This window comes from Brachyistius frenatus, unplaced genomic scaffold, assembly GCF_029030835.1.
Source record: "Brachyistius frenatus isolate BFR_SWC_R1_liver_20210118 unplaced genomic scaffold, ASM2903083v1 Contig_22, whole genome shotgun sequence".
NCBI classification, from domain to species: domain Eukaryota; kingdom Metazoa; phylum Chordata; class Actinopteri; family Embiotocidae; genus Brachyistius; species Brachyistius frenatus.
Window position 1 is genome coordinate 3,816,893 of NW_027210621.1, and position 13,728 is coordinate 3,830,620.

The 13,728-nt window shown below is 41.9% G+C and overlaps 1 protein-coding gene across 1 annotated transcript; it reads left to right on the plus strand.

Moving 5' to 3' along the window:
- Positions 1-1,478: 1,478 nt before the first annotated feature.
- neurl1b (neuralized E3 ubiquitin protein ligase 1B) lies at positions 1,479-13,573 on the plus strand. Its single transcript, XM_069696981.1, has 6 exons — positions 1,479-1,743; positions 6,854-7,098; positions 7,186-7,519; positions 9,492-10,232; positions 11,470-11,595; positions 12,233-13,573. The coding sequence occupies exons 1-6, from the start codon at positions 1,713-1,715 to the stop codon at positions 12,478-12,480; spliced, it is 1,725 nt and encodes a 574-aa protein (XP_069553082.1). The 5' UTR covers positions 1,479-1,712; the 3' UTR covers positions 12,481-13,573.
- Positions 13,574-13,728: the final 155 nt, after the last annotated feature.

The following is a 13,728-nucleotide window of genomic DNA, read 5'->3' on the forward strand; positions in this document are numbered from 1 at the left end:
CTCGAAAGGCCTTTGTCATTCAAACATAAACACATGTTGTATTGAGGCCCCGCAGCTGCAGGGATGTGATGCTGTCCTTTTGAGACAGCAACATATCTCGCAGAACTTTTCCTTTAACATTTCTCTGTGGTGTCAAATATTTCTGCAGACACCCAACAGCGTATTAAATGACTGCGCTGAAAAGACCGCTCCTCGCCTTTGGAATCAGCTCAGCAATCATTATGCTCTCATTAACACCCCATAGTCTGAACTTGCGTCGTACAGCAAGCATCAGGGGAAACAGCACTTGTTACTGCAGCTCTGTTGTGTTTACAGGGAAGGCTTGATTGCAGACCTCATCGCAGACTCATATTCACTTCCTGTGTTAATCCCCTTTGCCATAGCAGCTCTTTATTTGAGGCGAGGGCGAGGGCGAGGGCGTGGGGGGAATTTTACTTCTGCTTTGCTTCACCCCAAACACCATTCACCCGAGGCTCATATACAGAGGCACCATATCCTGCTAAAACAAACAGCATTGAGGAGGGAGAAACAAATGCTTTTGTCTTTGAGTTATATTTAGTTCCAATCTGCCTTCACCCAAACACCATGTCTCGCAAGACTCGTTTGCCCTCAAAGTGAGTTTGACCATGTTGTCAGCCACCCAAGCATCACTTTTCCTCTCTTTGTACTATGGATCATGTCACCACAGTCAACCTGCATACATGAACCTCCTAGTTCTACCATATGCTTTTCAATTAGTCACAGTCATTACACAGACACCAAAGACAAATTATTCGCTCACATTAGAATTTTCAAATTCACGTCTTGGGTAGCAGGTTTTCACACAGCTGCTCAGGCTTCTTCCTTTTCTCCACTCTGGCTGAGCTCTCTCGTCACTGATGGTTATGTTACTACAAACCCTGCAGGCCATGGCTCCTCAGAGAGCGGTGTGGTCCAGAAGACAGGAAACAGCTTGAAAGAAGCCCAGCAGTCAAGGCTGTGGGAGGGCAAAGGATATTGGGTGGGAAAAAAAGGGGGGATTTCCTCACATGGTGCTCAAACTTTTATCCAAAGTGTGGATTCCTTATCCGTTTGTGAGCATGATTATGTTTATTAGAGCATGATTAGTTTAGGGTTGATCACCTCCCCATGATGGGTCCATAGTACAAATCTGACCACAAGGATAAAAAATCTTTGATTTTAATACAATGTCAGATGTCAGTCAAACAACTGAACACTGAACTTGCAGTCATTTTATTTTTGTCAATGTTTGAAGACAGCATGAACCTTTCTATGCAAATGTATGGAGAGACTGCCTTCTTTTAGATGGCGCATCCTCTTCAAACATGGCCTACTGTTGGTCGTATAGGCTACACACTCATTATGCTTCATTACAGCGTTGACTACATTGCCGGATAAATGATTCGGAGGCTCTGTGATGCTTTGGAGGGGGATCTCTGCTTACTGTGCCTTTAAAGTCGTGCAGAGGGGCGCCTATACTAAAGAAAGGAGGGGGCTGCTGTGCGCCAGTTGGAGGTGTCTGCCTGTCGCAGCGGCTTGGGGTTGACATTAAGAAGAGCGTGTCCATGCTTCAACGGGGAGGTGCGGCGCAATTTGAAGGCACTGATACTCCGATTAAAGCTGTTCCTAGCAGACCGAGGATACATGGATGGACAGAGAAATACTGCAATCGGAATTAAGTTGTCTGCCGGTGCGAATAATTTCTGGATATAATGGGGAATACAACACCTAAACCTTTAATAGGTGAGACTCGTTATTCATTTATCATTCACGAGGCTTGCAATGTAGCGACACACACAGAAACGGTGTCTGTGTGCAGCCGCTCGACAGCCACAGATCCACCACATGGCTTGTCCTACTTGTGTTCGCTCTGTGGAGAGACGCGCTTCCCATCACGGGGGAGCTGAGCGTGATTCCCAGGGAGCGAGTCCAAGCAGGCGCTCCGGCAGCCGCGCTTCTCCGCAGATTCACGTTAAACTCATCATTTACAGGGTTTAAATTTGTATTGCGACCATAAATAAAAAAAAAAAAAAAGGAGAGGGTTGGCAATCCCTTTAATGTGAGAAATGACATCATCAAAAAAGTCCTGTTTTTCAAAAGCCTCTTAACTACTGTCCAAGAGCCGATCCTCAATAAACACATCAGTTTGATCTGTGACAATATGCAGGCTGTTATTTTATCTCCGAGACACTTAATAATGTATGTAACTTGTCCTGTGTTGCATCCCTGAATGTAGCAGACAAGTGACTATTATCTGAATGAAATTACAACACTGGGCCTTAAATGGTTACTTAAGTTCTACTTTGTTGAGTGTTACCATACTGTGTGCACAATCAGATTGCTTTTTCTTTACTTGCTGCTTCCTTCTTGCCAGTTTGTGTGTGCCGCTTGCAGCATATATTTATTACCCTGTGGGAATCTGGATTTTATTTCAGACCTTTTTTGTGCCTGTTCTGTGTCACTTACAGCACTGCTTTATAAATACTTTAAAAAAAAAATTGTAATTCCCATTAGGGTATTGTTAGAGCAGCCAGTTCAAACCTGGATGGCGAAACAAAACACACAACATGAAGGCACACTAAGAAGTATAAGAGCAGCATAAATAACCATCACCATAAACTTAACAAACATTAAAAAATAGGCCATGCTCTTGATAATTACAACTATATTTCCTGGTAAAATTCTGCTGTTATTTAAAGTATCAGAACTGTCTTATGTAAAGTATCATCTCAAGTGATTGCCAGTGATTTATTCCTGCATCTGACTTGATTGTCAGCCCCAGTTTTTAAATTTTTTTTTTTTTTTAATATAGCCAACATTACGAGCCCTGAGAATACCACTTTTTGAGCCACTTTGTCATGACATGTAAAGCACATTACTTGATAATCAGTTCCCCATATCGCTTTGATTAAATGTCTGTCACACTCCTACGCCCCCAACAGACCCACTCAGTGGCTAAATGATGTGGCTGCTGCCACCAGAGCAGCTGACGTAGTGTTTGGCCTGAGAACGTTTAGTCATAGAGGAGCAGGAGCAGCGTGGGTCCTATTGCTTGCACTGTATGGTTTCTATTAACATGGAATTAACAGAATATCTGTATTTACTTGGTCTAGATGCGAACAATGTATCATGAGGTATGTTTTTAGAGCTTCATTTTTTCATTGTACCGGGTGTTTTTCAGTTGTGGTTGAAGAAGTTCTAATAGCTGCTTTTACAAGTGATGGCAGTGAGTTTTCTTTACCAGGAATTTCAATATCCACAACTTTACAAACAAAAAGGATCCTGTAATTCCTCAAAGGCTGATGTCTTGTTCAGTGAAAGTTATGACAAACACATCCAACTTTGACATACAAGCGAATAAAGAGCCTAATCATCTTGTGGCCGGAGATAACTCTGACGAATGCACATAATCAGTTTTACATTTCGAAAAGCTTCCCCTGGCACATCAGTGAGTCTTGTTATTGATTCATGTGTTGGAGAAGATACATACTGTGTGTGAGATAGTTTTTTGATGACAGCAACCTCCAACTTCAGCTGAGCTGTTCTTAACAATCAATTTCTGATCATCTGCCAGGACCTCTGTGCTTTAATCCCTCTCATTATAATTTCAGTCTTGTCACTTTTACTTTATTCTCTATAAAATGACTCCGTAAAGACTTCTGATTCTCAGTCATAAGATCAGAGATATTGATGCCTCTTCCATTTTTTAGACACATCGGAATCTTTGTTGGAACTCATGACTTTGATGATCCATTAAGAAACACCAACCATGATGAGGAAGCTAGGAAGTCTGAGTAGTTATCCATGGTTCACATTGATCTGGACCCAGTAAGAACTTCACGGTCATTCAGAATCCTCAAAACATCTGATATTTCTGCAGCGGCACAGAAATAAACCGCTAATCTCAAGCTTCATTTAAATTTACTATCAAGGAAATTGTAAAGGACACATGTTAACATGAGAAAAATATGACATTTTTTGTTTGTTTGATACAATTAGAACACAAAGTTGTACCAGTATGTTGTTTCATACAAAGATTTAATACTAAATTTCTATAAACTGCGCTGTTTTGTTGTAAACGAACTACAGTTGTATTGGCGCTTAGTGTTGCTCAACAAAACCTTTTGTATCGTTAAGGTCTGTTCCAGGTGGCTCTGGCCGACTCAACCTTGCTCCCAGCTAATCCGAAATAGGGCAAAGGCGGGCAGAATGAACCCCAATGTTGAAACCAGTGCTGTGGACTCTGTCTGTCTGTGTGGCTCTGGTTGAAACTTGCAGACAGCAAGTCGACCGTGATGGCACGAAGCTGTCACTTAAGGCAGCCCTCCCTTAAATATAAATAACATTAAGTCTTAATACAACTCAACTATGTCAATTTTATTAAGATTTACCCTCCGTACAGATGTCATGAAGCAAAACAGTTTTTTGTACCGGGCCGTACATGTTTGTGGGGATTGACTCGCTTTTGGAGCCAGCCCTTCCATGTTGGCTTTATTTTTCAGCCCTGGAGGTTGCTGGTTTATTACGACCCATAGGTGCATTATATTTGTGACAGTGTCCTCTAGCGGCCATAGCAATTATAACAGGAGGAAAGGATGTAGTGAAGTCTGTGTAGGGAGGTCAGGGTGGATTGATGGGTCGACAAAACCTTAGACTTGAACACAGGAGGTCACTGTTCATTCTCTGAAATAAAACTGATAAAACATTTTCAACTGACCATTTGATAGTTTCATAATCCTAATCTGCATTTTTATTATTGTAACCACGACAACAAATGCCCTCTGGTTTAACATAAACCCTGTTCTTTCGCCGCATCTAAACAAGTTGTTATTGTATCTAAACCTTCCCAAGCAGAAGAAGAGAAAAACAAATCAACGCTGCATCACACCTCTGTCATACATACAGAGAGGGAAGGGTTAAATGGCCATTGCTGGATTTGTTGTTGCATCACCTTCACCTGTAGACCTGTATTAAAACAGTGTGAAGCCAATGGCAGAAATGTTTGTCACATCACCAGCATGTGCATGCACAAGGCAAATAAAATGTGAACACCCTCAGATAAATAAATAGACTTCTCTGTCGTGCAGCTAGAAGTCTGAAACGAGTGTTTTTAAATTTGGCTGATGTTTTATGAGTAAATAAAGATGGAAGTTTTTTGCAACCATCTTTGTTGACACTAAGAAACCTGAGAAATGGTTCAAAAATCATCCTCTTTTTTTTTCTTTATTGTGCATCAAACTAAATATTTTTTCATCCGGACAGTGAAAAGAGTTCTTGATTATTCTTGAAATATTTGCAGAACAGCAGCAGGTTTTGTTAAATGACATTTTTGGATTTTCAAAGGTCACTGGTTATTTTATTATTCGCCCAGATTATCAGATGTTCAGTTCTGTGACCCAAATATAAATGTTAATTCAAGAGAGACACCACCCAGGGCTAACATTAACCAAGCTTGTGAGCTGTCCCTCGCTGTATGACCTGTTATGCTATGCCTTTCATCTAATAATGGCAAATAAGTGTCTTCTGTATATAAGGCCTCAGTGTCGGACCTTTAATTGCAGAATCCCAGTGTGTCACTCTGTGTCAGCGAGGCAGCTGAGCCCAAGGCCTGCAGGCTAAGCACCAACATGTTTTTCTCCATTTACCCAAAGTATATTTTACTCTCTCAAACGGCAAATTCCTGGAGTAGAAAGGAAAGGGGCACCCGCACATCGTTTGAGATGTTACAGATGTTCTTACTGCTGCTACATAGTTTAGAATATAATCAGTGATAATGTCTAATTTAGGAAATGTGCTGTGGAACATTTCACTGAGTTATTGTCTGTACACCAGATCGCAGTGAGTTTTAAACAGAAATGTAATCACTCTGTGGCCCCGGAGAAGAGTAGAAACACAGCCTGCCATTGAATATCAGCCATTCTATACCATAAACACTAATGTCAAAGCTGCAGTTCCATTTAATATTCAACCCAGGCTATCTTACTCCTATTCAGGCCAAAGTTTAATTTGTCTTGTTTGACTTTTTATTCTTATTAATTAGTTCTGTGATGCTCATCATGGCATTCCTTTCCCAAGTAGGACATTGACTCCTGTGTAGATGAGATAAAAGATTAAAGCCTTTTATTTGGGTACTTCTATACTGACTAGGCACTGTGTGATTCATTCTCCCCTTCTGAAGATAACTGCAGAGGAATGAAAGGGGCTATTCAGGGTTTGTTTATGCTGTAGGCCAGGGGTGTGTGTAGCCCATAAATAAGAGGACGACTTATGGTGTCTGTTGTCGACTTACAGTTGATTTTTTTCTCTCTCTCCTTTGATGGCACTGATATTAGCATTGAACATGTCGATGTTAGCTTTACTTATATGCTGAATGTACGTTTATGTTTCCCAGTGATGTATGCACATGGGGTTTTGTCTAAATTTACCATGTTTTATTTCTGAGATATAAATATCCCATATGGATGTGGTGAGAAGACTGATTTGGGACAGTTTGCCTTTTTATACTGTAAATGTGGGTTACATGCCAAGAGAGACTTTTTAATGTACTCATGGAGCAGAGGGGGTTCATGATCGTTATGGGAAAGGAAGTGTGTGAGACTGTGGGTTCCTTTACATAATTGGTCTATGGACCCTAAACCAGCTGCCATGAGCCACTTGCAAACAAGTTATTGTGTGCTGATATGTTCGCCTCTCCTTTCCAACGGCTGGTGTCACAAATATTACTGTTCTGACCTTGTTTGAGTCGCACAAAAGCCTAGCTGTTGTTCACATAACCTGCTAGTCTCCAACTCAGGCTGAATCATTAATAGCTTTCTTTTCTCTCACTGTAACCCTGATGTTTCTCCACCCACAGATGCCACTCTGCAATCCCGCCCGGTGGCAAGTAGGCAGTACTATACCCTGCCAAACAATGGTGCAGGTGTGGAGAGAAGAACGTCCGCTCAGCCAGTCAGCATCAGCGTGGAGTCACCCCGCTTTCACCCCCATGCCAAAGGCAAGAACATCAGGCTGGATGGACAGCTTCGACGCGCCACTCGCAAGAACAGTTTCTGTAATGGCATCACGTTTAGTCACCGGCCTGTTCACCTCTATGAAAAGGTTGGTGTCCATCTCTTTATTACTAATGGTCTTTGTAAGAGGCAGAGATTTAAAGAATAAACATTCAACTTAATGTCATGTATTTAGGTTCGTCTTCGTTTGAATGGCGTGCACACTGGCTGGAGCGGAGCTCTACGCTTTGGTTTTACCAGTCTGGATCCCAGCGAGTTGGTCGCCACCGACATCCCAAAGTACGCTTGCCCAGACCTGGTGACACGGCCTGGTTACTGGGCCAAAGCTCTGCCTGAGAGGCTGGCCTTGAAGGACAATGTATTGTCATTCTGGGCGGATCGCCATGGAAGAGTTTTCTACAGTATCAATGAAGGAGAGCCCATCCTCTTCCACTGTGGGCTCAGCATCGGCTGTCCACTCTGGGCAATCATAGATATCTATGGCATCACTCAGGAGGTCACACTGCTTGGTAAGCATCTTATTATGTTGTTTACTCACTCAGCGAAATCCTTCTTAATAAATACTTGTGTTTTTGTTGTGACTGAAGCCAAATGAGGGAAGCAGTCATGTGCAAAAGGGAAGAATATCGAATAAAGTTTTGAGTTGGATATGGATATTTTTCTGACTGGAATAAACTCAATCAGTCAGCTAGACAGTAATATATTTTGACCACAGCTTTGACTTGACATCAGGAACAGATTTTTTCAGTGTCAACATATTCACAGCTATAAGCAGCTTCTTCAGCGAGCAGCTGCAAATCTCTGCAGCACCAAGGGTCAGTTTTGTGGGAGTAGTTCTGACTAAGGGGTTCTGTGATTCAGTGATCTATGTGACTAAATTGATCCGTGTCTGTCTAGAAATCTAGAAACTCTCCCTGTCAGACTGACTGACACGACATTGAGGTGTCAACCAGTCAATTCACCCTGAACCCTCCTCTGTTTCATCTCCCTTAACACTACCACTACTATCACTTTCCCGCGCTTTATCACTTTTTCCCCATTACTCTGCCTTTATTTCCATCATCCTCTCCCCTGTGGTTCCCTCTCATACACACAGGGTGTGTTTATGCTCAGTCTGAAAGGAGCTATGGCCTTGTTTGGTCAAGGCAGCAGATCCCAGGAGCTTTGGTGAGGGGCCAATGCACTCAACTGCTCCAGCATCACTAGAAATAGTAAGAAAGGAACAGATCATAAGTCAAAGGAGGACTAAAGTGACAGACTTGTTTATATCAGCCTCTGAAACGTAAGAGAAATTCAGCTGTGCTGCAAATTCTGTGCATGAACTGTGGCAGTTTAGAGATCTCATGTTAGTGAAGAAAGGAAATTAGATAGGGAGGTAAATAAACTGGTGAATGACAAATAAACTCCTGGGCGACAAAGCTTATTTATCCTCAAAAGGAAGGTTTATTTAACTCCACAACAAACATCACAACAAGAGCGACACACGGCGGGCTCCAAGCATAAATGCCTATTCTAGCCGGGGTGTCCATCAACATGAGTTATCCAGTACCCTGACAGCAAACAGTTGTCACTTATTGTATGAAAGACATATTTAATCTGTAGTTTCTCAGCTGCTTGCTGACAGTTACAGTGGGAGAAAGTATTTAATAGCATTAGTTGTGGATATACATTAAATGGCGCTAATGATAAAAATTTAAGAAATGCAATGCATGTCTACATTTCTTTTGTTTTTAGGATATAATCTTGTGCAGTCATTACTTCACCTTCTCATTTTCACCCTAAAGTGACATAATACGCATAAAAGGCTCACTGCATGCAAAAATAAAATCATTTGTTACAGATTGTAATGTGGTAGAGCTGCACATTGATCAATTAATTAGTTAATTGATTGACAGAATTGACAGTATTTATTATTATTTAAAAAAAAAAAATCAGATTCCTGTATCTTCCATGTAAAGATTTTTTTTTCCTGTTTTTTTTGTTGTTTTTTTTGCTTTTGTCCAACCAATTTTCCAATATCCAAAGAGGTCACCTGAAGCATCAGGACTTTGTTATAGACGTTAGTCACCGTTTGAACAATCACCAGATTGACATTTAAATTAATCATTAGATGGGAGCCTATATGTATATATTCATTCATTCCTATGCTGTAAAGATGTCTGTTTATGTCTATGTTTAATTTTTTTTGGACGCTGAGAGCAAAGCTATAACCGGAGTCAGATTCCTTGTATGTGTCAACATACCTGGCCAATAAAGTGATTCTGATTCTGATAATCTGCCCATATAAACAAAGTAGACATCAAAAGATGTCAAAGTAGCTGCAGAAGCACAGATAGAATTTCAGAGCTCACTGCTTTCCTCAGATATCTATGAAAAGGACGTGCAGCAATAGGAAGGGAAGTGACCTGAGCTTACTTGGGACAGATCCTATGATATTATGACTCAAGTCATGTTCTTGTTTGTCAATATTTTCCACTACAGACAGCACGTTTGCTGAGAGTGTGGGATCCAGCTGCCTTAGTGCGGCCCGTCTGAGTGCCTATCTGCCCCAGAGTAACCACGACTCAGCCAATTACAGCAACAATCAGCTGGAGAACAACCAGGCTGCCGCTGCCAAGATGGCCAACCTCCAGCTCAATAACTACACTCAGCTCATCCCCTGCTGCTCCTCCACCTCCTCCTCCTCCACACCATCCTCATCTGCCTCCACTGCATTTAGCGTCCCGCGGGTGGCCCGGGGCCTTCCTTCCCCGCTGGACAATGACTTGCACTTTCACCCCATCCGCGGCTCTGACGTAATACTCTCCGCAGACCGGTCAGCCGCCTGCATCCACTTTCTGGACAGCAGTCGGACTCTGGTGTTCAGTGACCGACCGCTGCATGCAGGTGAGACTTTGTATGTGGAGGTCGGCCACCTGGGCCTGCCCTACTTTGGGGCTCTGTCGTTTGGTGTAACATCCTGTGACCCGGCTAGTCTACACGCTGGGGACCTGCCAGCCGACCCCGAAGTTCTCCTGGACCGTAAAGAGTATTGGGTGGTGCACCGGGGCTTCCCCATGCCTTGCTCTGGAGACGTGCTCAGCTTCAGTCTGCTGCCCAGCGGAGAGGTGCACCACGGAGTGAACGGAATGGCACGTGGCAGACTGCTCTGTGTGGACTCCTCTCAGGTCCTGTGGGCCTTTTTCACCCTGCATGGGGCTGTCAACAGACTCAGGATACTCGGTAAGTTCATAGTACTGAAATCAAGAACTAAAACCAGCCTTATATTTATTTTGTTTACATGAACAAGTCCTACAAGTCTATTTGTGTTAGAAAATAAACACTAAGTATCAAATAGAAAAAACAGGTCTTGGGGTAATGACAGCATATGTAAAAGAAAGTAGAATAAAACCTTTTATGACTGCGAAGCATCTGAAAATTGGCTTTACTTGAGTGATAACATAGATTGTATGTAAAGATTGTTGTTGTCACCAGGTCTGAAAAGAGAAGCCAAAAGCACAAATGTCTTAAAGTTCAACACCACTGAGAGCCACTAAGGGCGAGCTCCACAAAACCTCCGACTCCAATAGACTCCAATTCAAGAAGCGTCAACTTCTCATGAAATACAAAGTCAAACTTGTCATTTGCTAAATTTACTCCTCAGTGCTCTGGTGGTCCTTCTGAAAATAATTCCATAATTAAGTAGATATCAGGTATCAGGATATCAGATAATCAGTAGATATCCCGGGGGTGCAGTCAGATATCCAGTATATGTGGGCAGGCATGGAGGCTGTTTTGTTCTCGGGTTTTAAATCAGATTCAACGCTCACGCCTCCACAGCTCGCCCAAAAGAACCAAGATGGCTACAGCCAAAATGCAAGACTCAAGGCTTCAAAACAACAGATCTCAAATCAAAATGTATGTGGTCAACTTGGACAGAAATAGAGTAGCATCAATCTTCATATTCAGTGCTATGACACTAAGCAAATATTTCCCAGCGTGTCAAAGTTTTGCTTTAAGACTAACATGATACATGTTTACTCCAAGCAGCTACTACAGTTCATATTTTTTTTCCCAGACTAGAGGAATGCAATCGAGTAGTTTACATCTGCATGAGCCAGTCCAGCTTTGAGCTGTGACCCGTCTGTCCCAGGCCCACAACTCCCACACAAACTCCCATCAGCTCAGACCTCGTTTTCAGACATCTCCGATCCAACCGTATTCTCCTCCAACAGAAACAGCTACAAGAAAATCACTTTATGAAACAAATATGCACATCTAATCTGACTGGTAAGGGCCGGTCAATGTGAAGCCTTATACGGCAGCAGTATTTTTCAAACCGCTCACTGACACAATGCACTGAAATCATAACCAATAGCCACTAAATACACCCTTTGTGCAAATTCCACATTTAAAAAGGCACTACATTAGTCGAATAATCTGGAGTTCGTTCACATGTGTATTTATCTTTGTGACACAGGAACAATGCAGTCCAGTCCTCCGTCCACATCTCTCACAACGTCTCAGAGCAGCAGCCCAGATGACAGTGACTCAGACCTAGCGTTCAGTGTCAACAGATCCTCCTCTGCCTCTGAATCCTCTCTGGGTAAGTATCCAAATGTTGACAGCACACCCGATGCTCCAAACCCTCTCTAGATCACGATCCTGTCATGAGTTTCGTGTGGTTTAGAGTTGCAAAAGTTCAGTTGGACAGTAATCTGACAGTTGAGGACTCGGTGGAAAAATGCAATTTCTCACTTTTGATGCGACAACAAAAGTTCTCCTTTTTATGCTACATTTCTGCATCGTAGAGAAAACGAATCTGCAGCTACTGAGCTTCTCAGATGGGAAAATGTGCTGCTTTATCTTGGCAGAACATTAAAATGAACTGCTTATTTTTTAGTTGGACAAAACATTTGACCTTTGATCACATTCCCTTGGAAGTGGTGACAACCATTTTTCATTGATTTCTGATTATTTGTACCAAATGATTAATTGGTTAAGACCTAGTTTGTACCGCTTTTGTATGAAGTAGCAATAATTCAGCAAATCGTCAGATTAAGATTTTAACATGGAAATATGCATTTGGAGTGGCTTATGAATAATTAATACCACACTTAGACATAGAACCAAGAACAACAACAGTCCTGCTGATCTGAACCTGAAACAACTCCTGTTGTAGGAAGAGTATCTGTGTCTGCTCCATTTTAATACATCCACTTGTCTTCTTGCTTTCCCTCCAGTGACTGCTCCCAGCTCCCCTCTCAGTCCTCCCACATCTCCCTCTCTCACTGCCTCAGAACTGCCCTCTGCTGGAAAAAACGGAGAATGCACCATTTGCTTTGACCAAGATGTGGACACGGTCATCTACACCTGTGGACATATGTGTCTGTGCAACGACTGCGGGCTGAAGCTGAAGAGACAGATCAATGCGTGCTGCCCGATCTGCAGGAGGCCAATCAAAGATGTTATCAAAACATATCGGCCATGACGGTTCAAGATGTTTCAAACGGTTGAGGTGACCTCTACTGCTGGATACCACCTGTTGGCCCTTCTCAGGCTTTGCTGGACATGGATTTCGACCCCCGGCTGGAGATTAGACACACCAGGACATTACTGTGCCGATCAGATTCAAGTCATATCTGGAGACAGACTCGGCTCTTTTGAATACGTAGACTGCGCACACGAGCATTTAAGATAAATCACGTGCTCTTGTTTTAGTATTTTCCATGTGATGTAATTTCTTTGTCACATGTAGTAGCTGAGCAGAAAAGCCTGCTGCGAACATTTTGTCCTCATCATCCTAGATTTACTTGCGGACCATCGTCTATGACCCCTAGTGCCTTCGATTTTTGTCACATTGTGTGTCCAAGTAATTATGCTAACAATCCTAGCCATATTTTCAATGTACAGTACTGGAAATTTTGTGGTGAAAAAAGGCACACAGGGCCAGAATTTATGCAATAAAACGTGTAATCGTAGGTAGAAAGAGTGTGTTCAGTGGCGTGCTTTAAGAAAAGTGTGATTAATGAATCTGTTCGGAAAGTATAAAAGGAAGAATCTGGTTTTGCACATTGAAAGATTAATAAAAATGGACTGAGTGTGATTAAAGTGTGTCTAGTTTTAATAATAAGCCTGATACTTCACTTTAAATATAATTTAAAGAAGGACAATCACGTATTGTTGTGACTATTTACAGATGAGGTATCCTCCTGATCGTCTAACAAAGTTGTTTCAGTATTTGAAGTGTATTACATGAAAAGATGATCAATTTCATCTGTAGCCGTTATCAATAGATGTAGCGCCACTTTTGAGAATCATGACAATATTTTTTTTATGGTAATTAGCATTGCTGATATCACTAATGTACTTTTCTTGCAAAATATGAGCCAGCTTTTTTTTTTTTTTTTTTTTTTCCCTTTATGGTATCTTAATAAAATATGTTAGTGACACAACAATCCCTGCTGAAGGGCTGTACTTTCTTTTACTCTATATTAAAAACATTTTTTAGATCAATTACCCAATAAAGATCACGTGTTATGAATAAACGCTCCAGAACAGCTACTAAGCTGATTTTGAGATGAGATTGTTCGTCAGAGTCTGTTTGATTTGAAAAGCCACGTTTAAACCAACATGATGACAAGTCCATGAGGTGGTCAGATGAATGACAAGTTCCACCGGCGGATAAAGATCATGTGATATGAAAGCAACAACGCAGACACTGACTTGTGAATAGTTT

Coding starts and splice junctions, on each gene's coding strand:
- neurl1b (XM_069696981.1), top strand. CDS start 1,713: ATGGGGAATACAACACCTAAACCTTTAATAG. Junction 10,233..11,469: donor CAACAGACTCAGGATACTCG/GTAAGTTCATAG, acceptor TTTGTGACACAG/GAACAATGCAGTCCAGTCCT. Junction 11,596..12,232: donor TGCCTCTGAATCCTCTCTGG/GTAAGTATCCAA, acceptor CTTTCCCTCCAG/TGACTGCTCCCAGCTCCCCT.